The sequence below is a fragment of the Dicentrarchus labrax genome, unplaced genomic scaffold (assembly GCF_905237075.1).
Source record: "Dicentrarchus labrax unplaced genomic scaffold, dlabrax2021, whole genome shotgun sequence".
NCBI classification, from domain to species: domain Eukaryota; kingdom Metazoa; phylum Chordata; class Actinopteri; family Moronidae; genus Dicentrarchus; species Dicentrarchus labrax.
The window spans coordinates 29996777-30016819 of record NW_026136719.1 but is presented as its reverse complement, the minus strand read 5'-3'; the positions used below and the strand labels follow the sequence as shown (position 1 = coordinate 30016819).

The 20043-nt window shown below is 40.2% G+C and overlaps 1 protein-coding gene across 3 annotated transcripts; it reads right to left on the bottom strand.

Moving 5' to 3' along the window:
• Positions 1 to 514: 514 nt before the first annotated feature.
• Positions 515 to 18754, bottom strand: LOC127352041 (adhesion G-protein coupled receptor G5). 3 transcript variants are annotated; one of them, XM_051380123.1, is made up of 15 exons: positions 18736 to 18754; positions 10656 to 10728; positions 9567 to 9832; positions 8926 to 9112; positions 8325 to 8370; positions 7926 to 8040; positions 6609 to 6731; positions 5958 to 6074; positions 4995 to 5037; positions 4774 to 4880; positions 3723 to 3838; positions 3362 to 3624; positions 3164 to 3263; positions 2695 to 2969; positions 515 to 1679 (listed from the first exon to the last, which is right to left on the bottom strand). In XM_051380123.1, exons 2-15 carry the CDS (start codon positions 10717 to 10719, stop codon positions 1558 to 1560), a joined length of 1944 nt encoding a protein of 647 aa, XP_051236083.1. In that variant the 5' UTR covers positions 10720 to 10728; positions 18736 to 18754; the 3' UTR covers positions 515 to 1557. The 3 variants fall into 3 exon arrangements, with proteins under 3 accessions (XP_051236083.1, XP_051236084.1, XP_051236082.1); XM_051380124.1 differs by lacking the exon at positions 18736 to 18754 and adding an exon at positions 17979 to 18451 and having other exon boundaries at positions 3362 to 3621; XM_051380122.1 differs by lacking the exon at positions 18736 to 18754 and adding an exon at positions 17979 to 18449.
• Between the last annotated feature and the right edge of the window lie 1289 nt (positions 18755 to 20043).

The following is a 20043-nucleotide window of genomic DNA, read 5'->3' as shown; positions in this document are numbered from 1 at the left end:
TGCCGCTGACAGCCTCTACAGCTGGACAGACAGTGCCACCTGCAGACAGTGAACCAGCCCAGCAGTGAGAACCATCTGCACCAGAGCTGAAGATTGAATAAACAGTGAAGCCTGGTACCATGTAATGTTTGTATGAATGTACGATTGCTTTTCTCGACAGTTTGGGGCCTTCTTTATCACACTTTGACCCGTCGTGTCTGTGTTGGCTGGCAGTGAAGATAAAAGTCTTCTTTTCTGGTGACTGTTATGTTGGCTTCTTCCAAGGACAGCCCTGAGTATCATGATCTTGGGAGGGCAGAAAAAAATACCGTAGGCACCAATACTAGCAGAGACATTGAGAATTTCAAAGGCAAACAAGCAGCCTGCTTGTGAGGAGAACAACAAATCTAAAACCTCCAGGGAGGAAACACACGGGTAAAGATAAGAAGGAGGGACAACTGAGCAGGAAAACAGCAAGCCTCCAATGTGCTTACGTTGCACTGGTGCACATTCACACTTAGACAAACACACAGCCTTTCGTTTATTAATACTTTATATAAAGCCACAAAAACTTAAATATATACAAACACACATATATACATCATTTGAGTGACATAAAAAGTGCAAATATCACAGTATCTAAAAGCTCATGTGTTCAGCTGAGGATGAAATGAATGTTCAAATTAAGTTTAATTTAACTAACTAATACATTTTGGTCCATTTTGAAGGTGAAGACCTGATCATTATTATGTTCATTATTTTTAACTAAAGGTGTGAATACAGTCTGGAAAAGATATGGAATCATCCTGGAGTCTATTATAAAACATTCAGCTATTATTTTACAATGCATTCATACTGTATATGAAATATCTTCTATTATGCATATCAGAGCAATACAACAGCAACTCATTGAGGTTCTATAAGTACTTTTTTTTATTGAAAACCTAAAGTGCTACTTTAAAAGTCTTAAAATTAGCTATAAAACAAATACTTACACAGTACAAAATTTAAAATAAAAAGCTTATCCGAGGTTCAAGGAGAACTTCAATAATAATATATATAGTATATTACATTATATAGTTTTTCTTTACAGACAATAGAATGGAAATCACAGCAAAGTAACCTGCAGTCATATAACTTCCCTATGTTTCCATCTGGAAATAAAGCTTAACTTCATTCCCAGCTTACAATTTAAACTCTCAAAGAGATTCTTTCCCTTCTATAAATAGACCCAGTCTAGGTATTCTGTAAATATAGGCTCCAGGCCTATATTATGAGTTCCTGAGTGATGGTGTCATCTCTTCTCCACTGTCCCAGAGAAGAAAAATCAAGTAATCAAATATCTTTTTAAACCTGTTTTAAAAGGATGGGGTTGATTAAAATACTTCCAGCAAGCTGTTAATTATATTTCTACTCTCCAGCCATATGCTTTACACTTGTGAGTACCATCTGTGGCTCTACACAATTTACACCCACATTAATGACTGATCAAGGCCATTTAACTTGATAAGCTGGTGCTAATAGACAGTGATGCCACATTCTTCTCTATTTTTTCACTGACTTCTATAAGATTTCCATCTAACTCTTGTCCTGTAGCATGTGTTGTCTGGTAGATCCGGTGCTGGTGCTGCCTAGAGCAGAGCCACCAGCCTTTTTCCGCATCCAGTCCAGCATGTAGAACCGCAACATCAGGAAGAAGCCTGGGGGAACAGAGCAGAACCAAGGTACAATTACAGTTAAAAGTGCAATACATTTTAACGTAGAAATCAGCCATTTTTTATAATTCAGATGGAAAGTCTTTACTTACGTTTTTTAATTTTTAATTTTTATTTAAATTGTATTTTGGGATGGTTTGGGATCGAGGTGAAATAAGTTAAGTTGGAGCCCTGCTTTGGACAGAGCAAGGCTATATGTTTCCCCATGTTTAGACTAGCTGAGCTAAACTAGCTGGCTCCCTGCCGCAGCTTCATATTTAGCAAGTAGCCATGAGAGTAGTATGGATCTTCATATGCTGTATGATTCCCAGCAACAAAACAAATATGTCGGTTTCCCCAAATGTCTTTTTCTTTCCATATTTAGTTTCAGGTTTTTGTGCTGGTTAATACAACATCCACCACCTATTAAAGAACAGTTGTATCATTAAACGGTCACTGTTAGCCAGTTGGTATAGAATATTATCCGGCTGAACTACCAGTGTGCAGCAAAAATGGGGTTAATAAGTAGTTTCTGGACCTGAATCAAAAACAAGCATGCAGCATGTGAGAGGAAACAGCTTTCCTTCTGATAGGCACAAGTAACAGAAGGCCTTGAGTAACCATGGCCATTGTCTCATTCCCACACTGATACAATGGACCACTGGCTCCAAATACACAGTCACCAATCTCTGGGCAACAATGAAAACAGGCCTGTCCAAAGACTGTCTGTATATAGTTAAACCTTCTGTGAAGGCGGTAATAATGCAGTAAAACTACAGCAATGGCAGCCGTGCCATACGGTCCAGTTACACCGTGTAATGCCTGAAATTGAAGTCTGTCCTATCGTCCTATTGTAATAGCTCTGTGGTCTCTTACTAATGAGCAAAAAATACAAAATAGTCCACACAAGCTGACAGAAGCCAATGTAAAACTGAGTATGTCAACATAATATAAATCCCAAATGCAATCTAGACAGACTGAAGTCTATAACACTGTTTAACTGTATGCTGCAGGTACAGACCTTGAAAAGAGTTGAGGATGCAGGAGAGGAAGTTAACCAAGTCAGAGAGAGGTCCAAAATTCAGGAAGGTCAGACCCCAAGTTGTCCCAAAGAGGCAGCTGAGGCCCCAGATGCTGAGAAAAGCCACCTGGTTCTGCCTCCATTCTTCCCTGTTGCGTATCTCCCTATAGACCAGGAAGAGCATCACAAAGCCCGAGGACACCAGGATGGCCAACATTGTGATGTTGGTGAAGTAGTGGGCCAGCAAGGCACTGTAGTTACCTTTCATCCCGCACCTGAAAACAACAAATACACTCAAGTGTTCTGAAAGTGAAATTACACTTCCTAGTTGACAGTAGTCTTCCTCTGCTGAAGACTACTGTCAAAACATGTGGTGTGTGAATTACTGTGCTTGTATTTGTACATTATCCAGGCATCACTGCAAATGTTTCTCCATTGCAAATATCTTTGTCCAAATAATGTTGCTTACATCAGATAAGGACTGGATAGGTCATCACATGGCAGCACCTCTCTCACTCCATAAATGTCACCCACTGCAGCCAGGATGACAATGGGCACAGCAGGGAGAGCTGTAAAACACATGTCAAAGGTCAAACGTTAATATTATCTTTACCTTTATGTTCTATGAAGTAAGTTTCCTTTTGTAAATGTTACTTCACACACTCACCAAAACCGACTAGGTTCCACACATAGGGCTTTGGCGAGGGGTTGAAAACCACGTAGACCAACCAGAAGGTGTGGAAAATCTCTATGCCCATCCAGGTGAAGGAGCTAAGCAGGGTGTAGTGGAGGCCTGCCCCCACCCAGGCGCACACCCTCTCCCCTCCCACGTTGGCCAGGACCCCAGTAAAGAAGAAGAGCAGGTTGAGGAAGGCAAGAGAGACAGTTAAGCCCAAGTGGATGGGTATGGACTGCTCCTTAGATCGCCTGCTATAGGGAGAGTGAAATGAGTATCAGTGGGTTATTTACTTGATCAAAATTCTTTATATATTTTGAGAATTAAATAAGCTCTCAAAAAGTAGTATTACCTCTTCCTGCAGAGAAAAACGATAAGAGCAACACAGCTGATCACAGACACAGCACAGCCCAGAGATGTAATGGTGGTCAGTGCCAGGAGGTGGCACACTGGGCGAGGCTCCAGTTGCTGTCACCGGACACAGAGCAATGAGCAATATGTATGACAGTGTCTGTGTAAAATCATGTATAGATGTTGGTTTTTAAAATGCTTATTCAGGGCTCCAGACTAACTTTTTGCATTGGTTGCACTGGTGCACCTATTTTTTTTTTAGGTGCACCAGCACAAAATGTAGGTGCACTCAAATTTTTCATTGCGTCGCCTTTAATGCCATAAGGTCACCTTTTTATCACTCTCCATAACTTTCATATAATGTGAATGATTTTTAAACAAGAATAGGGTGTAGAGAAATGCTTGTCTTTATTTGAAGCACAATTATATATAAAAAGAAAAATATAGTGTTTAAAGTGCTTCACTGAGCTGAAATTGAACATTTCAAACTAAAAGTTCGATACGAAATGTTGTTGACCCGCTCACGAATGCACTATTTCCATCCATATTCTGACCGCACTGCTGACAGTACACGCAGTGCATTGCGTTACGTCCTTTGTTGTACCTCAGCCAGGGAAATTGTTTCAGCCAGTCCTGTCTGAAGAAATATATTTTGACCTTTTTAATTTGGGTCTCGGAGCCGGGCTCTATCCCAGACTAGGTTGTCTCCTCCTCTGGTTCCGAGTCTGATGCTGTTGCCGAAGGACCGGGGCTCGGCAATTTTTAAACGCACAATTTAGCGCGGTGAACAGGACCACAGCCAATCAGAGGCAAACACCCGCCCGAGCTCTGTCTCTTATTGGTTTAGAACACGATATGATCCTACCATGAGTGTGTGAGTTCGGTCACAGGAGAACACAGAGAGATGATGCGTTTGCAAAATAAATTTCTGTTTTCACCCGGGCAGCGCCAGGTGCAACAGTGCGACCTAGAAAAATTATTATTCGCACTCTCACTCTGGAGCCCTGTTACTGTTTCAAAAATAATTGTGTAGTATCTGCTGCATGTCTCACCACAAGCACAGAGAAGTACGTCAGGTGGTTGCAGAGGCACTCTGTGTGATTCGCTCCTCGCTGACGTGTCTCACATCCGTTTACTAACCACTTGACCTGCATCGGATCTGCACAAAAAAACCACAGATTTAAACATACTTTACTGTCACAGTCACAAATAAACAGTGGGAATACAGAATATTGAATGAATATTGTTTATAATGGTAATAAAGGGTTCCAACCTGTCCTGGTGTCCCATGAAACACATTTCCTTGAATGTGTTTTCTGAAATAAAGAGGGAGAAATGTGAGCAGTAATCATTTCCCATAATCATGCTGAACATTTCTATTCATACTAGAAGTGCTTTGAGTGAAATCAGCATTTTGGCTAACTTCCTGTCCATACTTGGAGTTAGCATTCCCCCTACCTCCTCCCCAAGTCACCACACTTCAGCTGCCTGCCCTTGAGGAGTGCCTTTGTGGAGTTCTCTCTTCTGACTGAATAAAGTGGGAACCAGATACCAGAAAATGTATTCTCTGTTCACTGCAGCAAGGAGCCAATGAACTGAATGTGAGCTATTTAACACTTATTTTAACAAGAAAATATTTCTTCCAGCACCTTTAACATAGTGTCAGCTCACTGCCTCCTTTGATTAAGTAGTGATTGGCAGAGCAGCCACCAACAATAGTTGCATTCATTACTTAAGTCCTACATGCAAAATCTGCTGCGTGTCACCACATCACCACAGATGGTTTGAGTTACATACAGATACTCGTAATACCGATACACTATGACACTAAACAGTGGGTTTATTGGGCATATGTGCATTGCAGAGAGGAAGCAACAGAAAAGCAAAAGCACATAGACAGCACCATCTGTTTTCATAAGGTCTGAAGTAAAAAAAAAAAAAAAAAAGTGTTTTTATGTGATCTCTGTGTACAGGTAGACAGCTTGAATCAGAAGTCATGGAACTGAAAGGGGGCTTTTTGAACAGCATCCGCAGCAAAGCCACATTTGAGAAGTTTGCTTGATAATTCTCATTTATAGTGCATCAAATGCTTGTTGAATTTTGGATGGGAGACTTTTTTTTCACCACATTTTTAAAATTGAATTACTTAAAAAGAACAACATTTTGAAAGTAGAGATTGAGGCAACATGAAGTGAACATTGATCACACTCATACGGACAAAAGGGCACAGACGTACAGGTATGACATCATGGTGAAAGCCTATCCGAATTGGCTCAGGCAGATTAGTGATGACCTCATTCTCCACAGTGATTCCCACGACATCGTCAAGAATCCTGCCCACTTTGTCTCCCTCCTGGAAGACACACACATACACACAATATCTTTACCTGTCCTCTCAAATAATGCAGCCTTTTATACACAGAAAACAGAGAACTCAATGGAAATGGTGTACTCTCCTCCTCAAAAATAGAATAGCTGGATGTTTGAGCTTCACGGTGCAGAAGACTGTATGTGCAGAGTTTGAAGGATGTTTCCACATTCATCTGCTGAAAGTGGAAAGTTTCTCTGAGCTCACTGGAAGTCAGTCTGGTCCAATTAGCAACTTCTACAAGTGTGAAGTAGAAACTTGAAGCCACCAGTGCACATACACTGAGAATGGACAGTGAAGGAGGAGACATCTTGATTTTTTTTTTTTATTATGAATGAGGCAGGAGTAGATGCCTTTTTAAGGATTTTCATGTGGAAAATATACTTTTTAGTAGAAAATCATACAATTATTGTTCCAACCATATTATTTGTATATATACGTCTTAATACATGTCTCTCTTTAAGCCTGGATAGCCTGGGGGTTGTGGGGATGGGAGGTGCAACGGGGGTACAGCCTTACCTGGAACAGGGAGTTGTTTTTGAAGAAAGTGCAGACTACTTTGTTGGTGTGTTTTGCGGCTTGTTTTAGAGCGACGGGGATCTGGACAGTGATAGGGGACTCTGCAGACACAACTTTAGTGATCTGGAGAACAGAATATATACAGAGAAAAGGACCACGACATTGCACAGTTAGAGACGGCACACCAGTGTTTGGAACAATTCACTTTCAAATCAGTACAAATGAACAGGGGAACCCCTAGCCATTAATACAATGTTTTAAAATTTTGAGTTAGATCAATGACTTGACTTGTACCACCCTGCTGCTTAGCTTGTGACTGTGCACTACATTCCAATGCTGTACACAGCTATAATTGGTAGATCTGCTTGTGGATTGCTGGGTACTCGTACAAATGGCCCTATTTTAAGATAGTTTGCAAGGGAAATGTCAGCTTTCAAAATCTATCCTCTACTTGTCAGTAAAATGCTGCTGTCATTCACTTTCATGTGGCAAACCTCTCACCTATTTTCTCAACTAAATCACCAACACCCTCGACTTGAATGAAAACGTTAAGACAGTTACTCATTTGCTGGGTTAAAAACCTGCTATAAAGTAAGCCCCTGATTAAGAATGGATGCACACAAGAGTGAAGCAGCCTACTCAGTTGAGCTGCATTGTACTGCAGGGTAGAGACAAGTCTGTTCACTGCTATGGGGAAAATAGACTGATGAAATAAATATGTGAATTCCTTTCTGAATGAACTGATTGCTTTGTATGTGAACTGAGAGACGTTCTACCTGTCGCTGCCAGTAAAGAAGAAATGTTTTTGTAGTGGCAATTGCAATCTGTTTCTCTAGACAAAACTAGTTATATGAACGGCATTAAGTTATCAGGTCATTAACTCAGAAATAATCAGTGGTATGAATGATTGCCTATGAAAATGAACTGCTGTGTTTCATGCATGCCTACCCTTTGCTCAATGGCTCTAAACATGCATAAGAGCTTAAATAACTGTATTTAGGCTCAGTTTCTTTGAGTCAAAGAGGAAATGTGCTTCACTTCTGAGTATGCAGCAAAATGTACGTAAGACGGAACCAATGTGGTCACAATGCTGCTGATGTGGCCTGTGTAGACTATAGTGTAGGTGAACACATGACCCCAACCCATACTGTGTAAGTCCTTTAGTTCAAGGTTTGTTCTCGACCAAAGAAACAGCAGTTTAAATTTTGATTTTATGATTGAAAGCTCCAAAAGAGCTCCTAAATAAATCTTGTGGTGAGATTGTTTTGTCAACTGCTGTTCAAGAATGAAACTCTAAACCTCTTTTGTGTGTCTTACAGGCGATGTCAGGTTGTAGCCTCTGAAATCCTTCTTCATCTCCACCTCAGAGCTGCGAGCGCAGGGATGCTCAACAATGGCTTCAACCAAGGACCTCTCCATAACGTCTTTGATCCTGGACACACACATTAAGACACACCACCATGATATTATGTTAAAAACTCTGGTTTAAGATGGCCTTTTAAAATAAATAAGGTTATTTTTGTAACCCCCGCCCTAACACAGTATAAAGCTTAGTTTCCTGTCTGTACTCGATGTTCAGCCACTTGATTACATAAAGCAGTGGGCTTAGCAATTAAGACAAAGTCATATGAGGAGGAGGATGTTGACAAAAAACACACCATCATGCTACTTCAACAAAAAATGTGATGTCACATTTGATAAAAGAGAGGAAATTACATCTTGACATGGCTGGATCCCTGGCTTGCTTGATCACATAATTCCGCTGCAAAAAAACAGAAAAAAGAATAATTTGACACTCTTAATATATCATAATACATACAAACTCTAAACTGTGACTTTTAAACACAAATCGTATTCTAAAGTTGAGGGAGAGGGTTGAATTAATGGACCAGTGTGTAGGATTTAGTGGCATCTAACAGTGAGATTATAACTATCTTGCCTCTCCCTTCCAAGTGTGTAGGAGAAACTATGGTGGTGCAAAATCTGTAAAAAATGTGTACAGCCTATCTACAGCCAGTATTTGCTTTATTATAGGCTACATGACGGTTCAACATAGTGGACTCATTTCTGCCAATAGATCCCCTTAATTGTTACACACTGGACCTCGAAGTTGACTTTATATTTTAAAGCTCATCCTTCCACGCATATATTTGACTGCACAGAAGGACATCATAACAATCAAGGTGGAAAAACTGACTGAGCAAAAAATAATTCACAAAATCTTATAATTTAGGTTAAATCATATAATAAAACTTTCATCTTGCTAAATGTATTCCATTTACAGATGTGCTGTAGACAACCATCCATTCTTCCTTACAGCAGTTGATGTATGTTCCATTAAACGTGTAGGCCATAAGTGTTTTGCTGGTGACTTGATCAGTTTTGACCGTTCCATTGATGATGCCATAACGTGCTTCGGCCGTGTTGGCGCCATGAGACAGATCCGTGCAGCAGCGGCCCTGCAGGCTGGCAGGCCAGCACAGAGTAAAGTGCTTTTCTCTGAACTGTACAACAAAACAAAAACAAAAACAAAACAACCTCCATTAAACTCATCAAGGAGGAATGCAATTGAGCTACTGTACCACATATGCTGATGCATATACAGTACACATTACACTCTGTTTGTTCTTGCAAGTTGTGCCTTTCACTTGGTACTATTATGAGTCTTACACATTTCACATACACACATTTTAGTATAAAACATGACCATTTCATTTTCAGAGCTGGTACTGCAGTTGTTTTCACACCTTGTACTTTATAGACTGATGAGTCAATGTCATCCTTTCACACTGAGCCAGCTTTGAAATAGCGAAAAAAAAGCACTACCCTCTCCAGTACTTTCATGTTACTGAGCCAGATGATAGCTAAAAAATGACTTTAGATGTGAGGGGTGAGGACCCACTGCATGGAAACGTACTTCTCAACAAATCCCCATCTTGCCTCCATTTTCTGATTTACCTGCAGCCTTAACTGGTCCAGCAGTGGCTCCCAGTACAGACAGAAGAAACTTTCCTCGGCTGAATCAAATCCAAACTTCTTGAGGGAAATTACATCAGACCACTTGCACTGGGCTGTGATCTTCCCATTGATGGACAGAGTGGTTTTATTGGCTGAGATTGAGATGCCATCACAGCCTGGGGAGACGTTGCCACTGAGGTTCAGGTTGCCCTTGCCATGGCGCCAAGTGCCGCAAAACTTCATGTCAAGGTCATTTTCACTTGAACCTGAAGGAGACAAAAGTAGGCACAAAGTGTTACAAAATGATGTCAAATCATACATTCAACATACATACATTCAAAAAAGGTTTATCGTATAAAAGTGATTTAATCTAGTTCTGACACAGTATAATCTGCTTGTTTCATTTGTATGAGCTCAAATAATGGTCACTAGGATTTTGGACTTGTGAAATGACATTCAGAAAAAAATTCAAAGCCTTCTGAAACCTTTCAAAAGACAAAGAGATGTATGATAATACGAAAACATGGATTTGTAGATGAAGAAATTTGATAATGACTCAATATAATTTACCGGTATGCACAATTCATATCAACAGTCAGGTTGCACAGAGACCCTGACAAACATAACTTTTAGTTTTTGTGGACTGTCCACAGATTCGGACAAACACATTCTTTTAAAGTTGAATTCACGTTTTTGGACATACTGAAGATCCAGTGGTCACAATGTTTCACAGGTGTTAAAGTGCGCAATGCTATTTGGCATCACAATAATTCGTAAAGTATTTTCCTTGTTTTAAGAGACACTTTAGGAGCCTAATGGCCACAGTGCTACACTTAGATAATACACAGATATATTAAATGTAACACACTACTGTATGGCAATGAGATTCATTTTACATATTTCAAGTACTTATATGTACAGAGAAGTCACAAATATATGAGTGTGTTCCTCTCCCACAGAGGAAACGTGGTGTATGTTTGAAGTCTCAATCAAATGTTGCTTTTGAATGTCTCCTGAATATCTTGAGTTGTGAGAAAGAATATGAGGCTACTTTAAGCTAAAGATGTTTTTCCAGTGTGTTTATCTTACATGTAGAGAGGAGGACGATCAGGATGACCGCAACCTTCAGATTATCTGTCAGTCGGGGCTCCATTGGTAGCAGCTGCCATAGGGAAACAAAGGAAATGCAGTTTTAAAAGAGGAACACATCTATAGTTTCTTTCTGCATAGGCAGGGAGAACAGGTAGTCAGCAATTCAAATCACAACACTTAAATCCTTGTCTGATAAAGTGGAGGATTAATTGTAAAAGCAATGTCTGCATTTGCTGCAGCTTTATGACTATAAAAGGCAAACTTTAATGAAACACAAGCATATCTCTCCCATTCTTCCTATGTGCAAAAACACATCCTATATAAAACAAAAAGGTCCTATCTAGAGGTGGCACAGGTTTGACATAATACATTTTTTTAATGATACTATTCCAACCCAGACGCCTGCTTTGTTATCTATTCTCTCTTATCAATGCATACAAATGAGTTCAGGCTAAAAATACACACAGGGTTCTTTCTCTGCTGTTATCAATGAAAACAGTCTTTCCCTTTAACTGGCGCGCACACACACACACACACACACACACACACACACACACACACACACACACACACACACACACACACATCAAAAATCCAGTCTTTCCATCACTCTATAGCAAGTTAAATTGTGTTAAAAAACACACTGTAGCTGACATTAAATGTTTGAATATTAATTTGAAACAGACATTACAGTATTCAGAGCGGAAGAGAATGCAAAAAGTTTCAAAATCTCAAAAAAAACCACTGACTTACTGATAATGATAATCATGTGTGTTAACCGACAGACGTGTCAATTAAGCACACATATACACACACACACAGTTCTCTTTCTGTTTCCACAGAAGATGCCAACTCATCCCAGACAGTTTTCATCACAGCGGCTTTCAAGTTTCACATCATTCTTGCGTAGTACCCCTCTTGCCAGCTTTGTCACAGCGCTGACACATTGGCACACGCTCACACCTCGCAATTTAAAATACAACAAATACACACTGCTTCTGTGACTGTGTGGAGTTACTGAACAGTATGTGTGACAGACAGGGAGAACTCGTGTAGAGATGCAGATGCAGATTTTGGAGGGGAAACAGAGCAGTCGTGGTTGTCCTCACCATCACAAGACAGACAGGAACTGGTTGAACCACAGACAAAGCAGAAAAGCAGCAACAGACAGAAAAAAAACAGACAAAAGGAAAATGTCAAGATGCATAGTCTGGGTGGTCAACTGGCTACTCATAACTATGTACACTGAAACACACGCCTGATACTCGAGAAGGACCAACGCCTTGGACAACCACAGAGCAACGCACAGAGACACACTGATAAACAAACACACAAATAGGGAAGGATGTTTAAGCAAAAAAAATGTCATTCATCATTCACTGGTATTCACTTTTTTGTGTAATTAAATGAATTCAGGGACCAATGGAATGTGCTGCTTTAGAGTCATTTACACAGAAGCCAGCAGTGCTAACATCAATCTCTTGGGGAGATATCTTGCTTGCTAACCTTTAGCTGGTGGCTTTTTCTAGTAGCAATCTTCTTTTGATACAGCAAAAAAAACAGCACTATTGTCTTAGCTGTGAAGAGTGCTATAGTCAAGGCAAGCTATGTGCTGAGGGCAAGAAACTGAAGAACAATCTCACCAAAATATCTTCACTAAATTAAATTTGTGATTGAAAATACAAGAGGGGGCAACAAGATGGTATTCAAACAGCATTTACACCCGTTCTCTTGCAGTACATTACTTGTGATGTATATCCCTTTTTGACATTTGTTTTTTTTTGATTTTTCACATGATGTGTAACATTATAACTGAAACTGGGCTTGAAACCAAGAAGACATGATTAGAGGACTGCAACAAACTGAGCTAACAGTGGAACTGAGTTCATCTATGTGTCTCTAGAGTCTGTGCCCGCTGGTTGCCAAAGCTTATTTTTAGCATTTACTAATGAGCCACTTTTTGGATTTATATTTCAGTCTTCATAGTCTATGTTTAAAATGTGTTGCTCTGTTCACATAAATCATTAATGCCTCTATCTTCTGCATTATGAATTAATGTAATGTTGCACATTTTAAACATGCACAATAGTTTTGCATTGGTCTGATTGTTTTAGCTCTGATGTTGCCTTTTAGATCAGATTAATCCTGGCTCAGGATTTATTTGATTTGTTAGGCCCATTCAAGCCATGCTTTCACAATAAGAGTTTTATCTAGTCCCCTTTAACCCCCCAGCTAGTCAATCTCTTTCTTGTTTGATGGTTCAGCTCACCCAAATGGATGACTAATAACCTAACTTCCTCATTATAAACTACACACTTACAGGTTCCAATGTACACTCCAGAGACCTGGAAATGTATGATTAATGTATTATCCAACCAACTTTGAAATGAAGTACTTTTATCCTCTTACTTTTCTCAGAAAGGCAGATAGAGGGCGTAATGATAAAGGCCTTGACTGACAAAGAGCACTCAGATATGACATGGTATGAGTATGTATTCTGAGGAGTCTTACATGAAGAAAAAATATAATATTATCTCTCTGTTAATATACTATTACATAAAATAAAACACAAAATAATGTAATGTGAATCCCTTAAAAGGCAATATAGAAAGTGCAGGAAGAGTGTGTGAAACTGCAACCTCTGTATATTTCACACAGCATGACTTCTTTGACGTCTTTCTTTGTGGTTTTACACTTCCGTTTTTTGTTAATACAAGGCAATACAATAAAAGTTTTGGGGAAAAGGTGTTAAGGTGTGACTTAACAGTGGTTTTATGAACAAGGAACTATTATGTTGTACACCCTCTTACAGAGAGGGGTAGAGAAGTGTAGTGGTTTAGCAAACTAAATGACTGTACAGTGGTGGCCTACTATGCTAGGAGAAGCAGAAAGTTGCTGTGGTAGAACCATAGCATACATAGCTTACAGTAGCCCATAATGACCTAATTACCTATCTGTAATCATCGGTGTGAATTCAATATTCCTAATGTATAAGCACAACAGGCGAGCCTTGTAGTCTGACCCGCTACATACCCTGTTGTTCTTTCAGTAAACTAGGCTTTTGTTCTCTTCGCTACAACAAAATGGAGACAACCACTCAAATGCCACTGTTGATCAATAAATATGATCAGACTAAGGCTGTTTGCTGACTTTTGATAATTGCAGAAAATGCAAATTCCTTACAGTAACGTAAGCTTGTCACTCCTGTAAGGCAATGCCAGCACTGCAAAGGAGCAGAAACTAATATTTTAGGATTTAGGAGAATAAAAGCCACTTATAGCTACATAAGCTACATAGTGATTTCATTTAAGGTTTAGATATGTTGAATTTTGATTGAGATGTCTCAATCTTAAAGTCCTCCAACAGAAAATCTAATGACAAAGACAATAAATATAAAATAGGATATTTTCATAATGTATTTAGAAATAATGTTAAACAAGTTTTGGTGATAGCATCACATATTTAAAACTATGTCCAAATCTATTTAGACCAAACCAGCAGTACACTGTCACATTTTAGGGTGAAATGACGACAAACAACTTAACAACAATCTTCTAGAACAGTCATTCAGCATCACACTGGTGGTGAATTCACCCACAGCATTAATGTGTGACTCACGTCAGCCTCGACCAGATCCCACTCATGACGGCCAAGCCACTATATTTTCCCTCTCTTACGCGTTACAACTTGAATTGGCATGACATGTAAACTAACTCTCTCTCTCTCTCCAACCCCCCACACCCTGCCTTTTGTCCCTGCACGGCGCCCAGGCATCAATTCAGCACAAGAATTTCCCCTTTTCTTTCACTTCCTAGCACTTGTGTGTGTGTGTGTGTGTGTGAGAACAAGGCACTGACCAAAGACTGGTACAAATGGATGTGTGCGTGTGTGTGTGTGTGCATGTGTGCAGACCGGAACGCTGCTCACATACCATAGTCTTAGCATATCTAATTTTTCAGTACCCAACCCACAGTCATCATGAAACTCGTCACTCCCACACATAATATGGAGGAACCCTGATGTGCATGTATGTGTGAACGCAACCCACGCATGTGTGAACGAGACAGCCTCCTGTAACCCGTTTGACCCGCATCTCTGTCGCTTTGTGTTTCCCAGTAAAATTTCCCATGTGTCTTCCCGTCTCTGCATCATATAGGCGTATGATTCACACCGTCGCACTCAGCTGAGCTCATCTATATTAATCATCTTCACAAGTCTTGTTTGACCTCACGCACATTGAAATGGCAGCCAAAAAAATGTGTGACACAGGCAGCAGATAAGAGATAACTCTTCTCAGCAGTGTCTGAGCCATTTAAGCATTTACGGAGGTTCAACATTTTTATCTTGACACCTTTAGTGTCTCTAACAGCGATGTCTGTTTATAAGTCTCATAATTGAGGTCTATTGACTTTGTGGATTGACCTGTCCATCGGTGCCACCGCAACGTTACTATTTTAGATTTTTTATTGAAATGTCTTAACTATTTGATGGACTGCCAGGACAATTGGTTTCCGCCTGAAAAAACTGTAAGTGTTTTGAACAACAGGACTTGTATGGTGTTATGAACTAATAAACGCGTCAACTATTGGCTTAGTATTTAGTCGAGAGCAGCCCAAATCAAAAGGTTGACCTGGCTTTTAAGCTACAGCTGCACCGATCTTAATTTCAAATGCTGTGATGTACAGGACCTGTTTTCAGTACAGTAAAACCCCTTCTAAATACCACTTCCTGCCCTTCACAAAGATTTTAAAGCATTTGAATGTTGCATATTCTGTGGCCGCTTTTCATGCAGTGTTTCCTCTATGTTGATTTTGGAGCGGTGGCCCGCGGCTGTTAAATTTCTGCCGCCACGGTATCAGAAATGGGGCAGACGCACAATGTAGTCACGGTTGCCTTTTAAATGATCCTGCCGACATCACATTGCAATTTAACAACAAGTAGTGTCAAGAGGTGTCACTTCCGTTTCATACGTAAAACGCGTGACGGGGGGGGGGGGTCTCGGACGGGCCTGCCACCGCTGCTAAAAAAAATCCTAGAGGAAACACTGCCATGTTAGTACTGCCCTCACTACTTGTCTCATTTTTTGTCATGGAAGAAGTTGTTGCTTTGCACAGCACATTTTACATTCAGCTGACTACAAAGTGTGACAGAAAGAAAAGTTTACATCATCTTGCCCCCACATTTACAGTACACACTGTGTGTACTTGTGTTTTTTACTGCAAGAGTTTCAGCTTGCATGCACCCAACTCCTCTACAAGCAGCAGAGTGGAGGACCAAAGAATGCGCATGGAAGAGTAATTCAAGGAACAAAAGCTGCTCTTTGTTGTCAGGCCTTAGAGCCGAAGTGACAGCGGGCTTGAATAAGGGTCAAAGATCACTGGCTGGTTTGGAGGCTGTTTAAGCCTTAAAATACGTACACACACATACACAAACAGCTCTCACTCTCTGCACAACACCCAAAATGACAGGCCAGGTATGGAGGTTAAAGGCCACTTTGAAAAATGATATTTTATAATTATAAAATGAGTACATTTAGTGTGAAAGGTTTGTAATGTCTGTGTTTTGAGTTATTGACTTAATTTTCCTCTATAAGAGTTTCCTTTCAAGAGTGAGGACAAAATCCAATTCATGATGTTAGGTACAGTAAAACGCAACAAAGCTACACTGAGCAAAAAGACAGTTTTGTAAAGTGAAACACTGACCTCATTCTCATTCATTTTTGCAAAAGGCACAACTGTGAGAAGACTGCACTGTCCTACTTTGCACTCCTGCCAACATGACTACAAGATAAGATTTGTGGTTGTTTTCTCAAGTCAAAATACAAGAAGCAACTGGCACACAATGGCTGCTGTTTGACATGTTGATATACAGCATGTACCATTAGCAGTTCAGGACTTGTGTGTGAAAACGACAGGTTACAGTCATATACTGAGCAGCTGCTAAAATAAGCTTCTGAAAGTGAGACTCATAACATGTAATTGAAAGTATTCATAATAACACTTCTCTTCTCACCAGATGCAGCAAACACTAAAACAAACCCCCACAGAGCAGTGACGAAGCAGGAATGAGCAGCAAAGTCCTCGGCACTGAAACTTTTCAAGTTTCAAGTGGATGACTAGATGTAATGTGGCTGATGTGGAATGTTCCCTAGGCTACATTTGCGTTAGGACCTTGCATTCTTCGCGATAGCACCATAGTGATACAGTGTGCACGAGTGTGTACGTGTTCCTTTTTCTGTATCTTGGCGTCCTCCGTGAGGAAATTGGAGGAGCAGGTGGAATGCTTGAATATTTCCTCCGGGCTATGAATAAATCAATAAACACACACACACAGACACATGCACAGACAAAGCCAGCATAATAAGGCCCAAATCACCCCCAGTGTGCCCTTGGGTGTGGGTGACAAGGTTCATTTTGCCATCAGGGGGGTTTCTTTTCCTCATTATAAAAAATGAAGTCGTTTCTGCCATGAGTCACACATCTATTGCAATATTTGCATTTCAAGGGACAAGAGAAAAAAAGACTCTGTCATTTGTACACTTTCAGTTTCAAACATCAAGTGCTCATCTGATCTGCATGTGCTAGATTACAAATGATTAAACAAAATATGGGCAATGCCAAAGCCTTTTCACACTTTTTTTTTTTTTTTAACGAGTGAAGTCTTTTGATTGTTCACGAGGTAAAGCCAGGAAACCGCATACTACCGCTGTGACAAGAGCAAGGCAGAGCAATAGAGTTCCTACTCCCTGTCTCTGATCTCTGCCTTTTGACTCCAGCATGAACCAAAACACTGTCTCTTGGTACAGGTCGGCTGGTAAGCGCAGAGAAACAAATACACAAGCCTCGGTGCAACCCTGTTAGTGTTACTGTAGATAATGGTAAGGATGCCTTCATGACTCCACCAAATACACACACATAGAGAATTGTTGGTTACCAGCTATTGTTGAAATAAAGAAGAAATAAATGAATGAATAAGATATTGACTACAGGGGTGTTGCCAACATGAGCAATAGAGGAATACAAACCAGGCTATTTTATCATTTATTACAGATAATCAATTTACAACGGTATGTAGCTGCATGCTGATTTAAATCAAATCCAGCACCTGATTCACCTCATTATATATTATATAGTATATTAATTTTTTTCAAAAGAAAAACTTGAATAAAAATACAATTTAACAGTGATACCATAAGAACATTCTAAATGGGTCAAAAGGCCATTAATGGAGGTGCTAATGAATACAATATATTACAGTCTAGCATTATAATGTTGTAGCCTAGCTTGTTTTATAATTGTTAGTATTCTTCCACAGGCTTACCTCGGCTAGTTATCCTGTCAGTTGTCGAGGTTTCTGCTCTCCTCCGGTACACTACAGGACTATTTGATGCTCAAAGTCTCCGGTTAAAACTTTCACCCACAGAACTGGACCCAGCAAGAAATTCAAAAAAAGTGACAAACTGAGATGGACGCTCAAACTCGTTCAGCATACACCGACTGAAGCTGACCGGAGGGAGAGAAAAAAAAACACTTCATTCGTGTTCACTTGCTGCTTTTCAGGTGAGTTCTGACGTCTTCAACACAGTGCAGACTGCTGAAGATATCTTAAAAATAGAAAGTCCGAAGAACCAGACGCCGGGTTGAAGCGTTGACTGAATCCGTCCCAGAGAGCCTGTACCCGGGGGCAGACTGTCAGCGCGAGCGGAGTGTGAGCGAAACAGAGAGCGGCGGCAGCTTCAATGAAGGAGTGCAGCTTCCGGTAATGACTTTCATAATAAACCAACGGGCTATTTTGAATCATGTAGAAAACTGCCCACCTTGCTCAAAGGACCCTGGTTTTCCCCTATAATTATCTCAGTCCAAACCCCCTGAGTGCGCAGGCGTATTTGTACCTATGATACGTATGTTGCAGTTAACCATTGCTATAAAATTACCAGTTTTTTACGAGAAACAAATACATCAGATGTTCTCATTTCTTGCACATTTACTGCACCTGAATGCACGATCCTTTGCTTTTATTTAGCCATCGTATTTGCGTTTTTTATTTAGAAGGAAAGGTCATTTTCCGGTTCTCCTACCTGTTTCTAACTTTACAGCTGTAAGGCAGCGGAGGTGTAGACTGTCTGGGTCTGGGCGCAGTGCAGCTCGGAGGAGAGTCTGCATGAGATGAGGGAAAGTGTGATCAGTCAGTTGCCTTTCCAAAGCCACTCTCCTTTATTTTATTTTTTCTGTGACAGTGATGAGCAAGCAAGATTGTGTTATATTTTACAGGCAGGTGGCACATCTATCGGTTTCATATGTGACCACAGACCACAGTTTTGCCTTGAGTAGGCTTTGAACATTGCAAGTTGGGAGAGGAAAAAGAGACTGTCTTGATAGCTGCAATAGAACAACAAGCATTGTCGGGCAAACATAAAGCCCCTTGAGTGAAGTCTGAAATCGATAAAACGGGTTTTAAGCAAGCAGCTGTAAAGCAAAGCATAAATTGCTTCCTTTAATAAGGAAGTTCAATTGGCAACACCCCTGTAGTCAATATGTTATTCATTCATTTATTTCTTCTTTATTTCAATAATAGCTGATAACCAACAATTCTCTTTGTGTGTGTATTTGGTGGAGTCATGATACCGTAGACTGAGAACGTGTTGTGTCCTTTATAAGTAGATCTTCTATTCCACAGCTTTTTCTGAATTAGTCTGACCAGAATCTGTTCTGGTTACAAAGTCCTTCAGTAAACATTACAGTTACCTTTATGGCTCTTCTCTTGTCCATAAAGCTCCTAATGGCGCCACAATAAATGTCTGATATTGGCCTCTAGAAGTGAACCAAACACTGTAGAAAGAAGAAAAGAAACTTTTTGCAAGATAAGCACATGTGCATGTGCAAAGGCCTTCTGTGGTTGCATTTGATCTGAAATGATAAATATTTCTTTAGTAGGACTTCTCATGCGGTGCTTCCTTGCTAATGCAATTTGTCCCAGAAATAAAGTTGAAATCAACTTGACTTTGAGCTGTATTTGTATTCTGCTTTGCACAAAAGTATCCATGACGCACTTGTGGATGCTAGTGTGAAAGCTGGTTAATGTTTAAACCCACAGTGTTATCTGAAGTCATTGTTCGTGCTTACCCAACAATTTAAAGCACATTTTCCACTAAAAACCTTACACTTCAATTTCAACTTATATCTCAGTGAGAGAAAAAAACAGGAAACAAATGTGGAGAGAAAGTGGGTGGAGAAGGAAATGGGTCCATTCAGCACCTGGCTCCTCTCTTCTGTTCAACTGTCCGTGTGTGTGTGTGTGTGTGTGTGTGAGTGTGTGCATGCATGTGCGTGTGTTTGTCTGGAGTAGGATTTGTCAGTTGAATTGTGTGGGCTTGGGTAATAAAGGG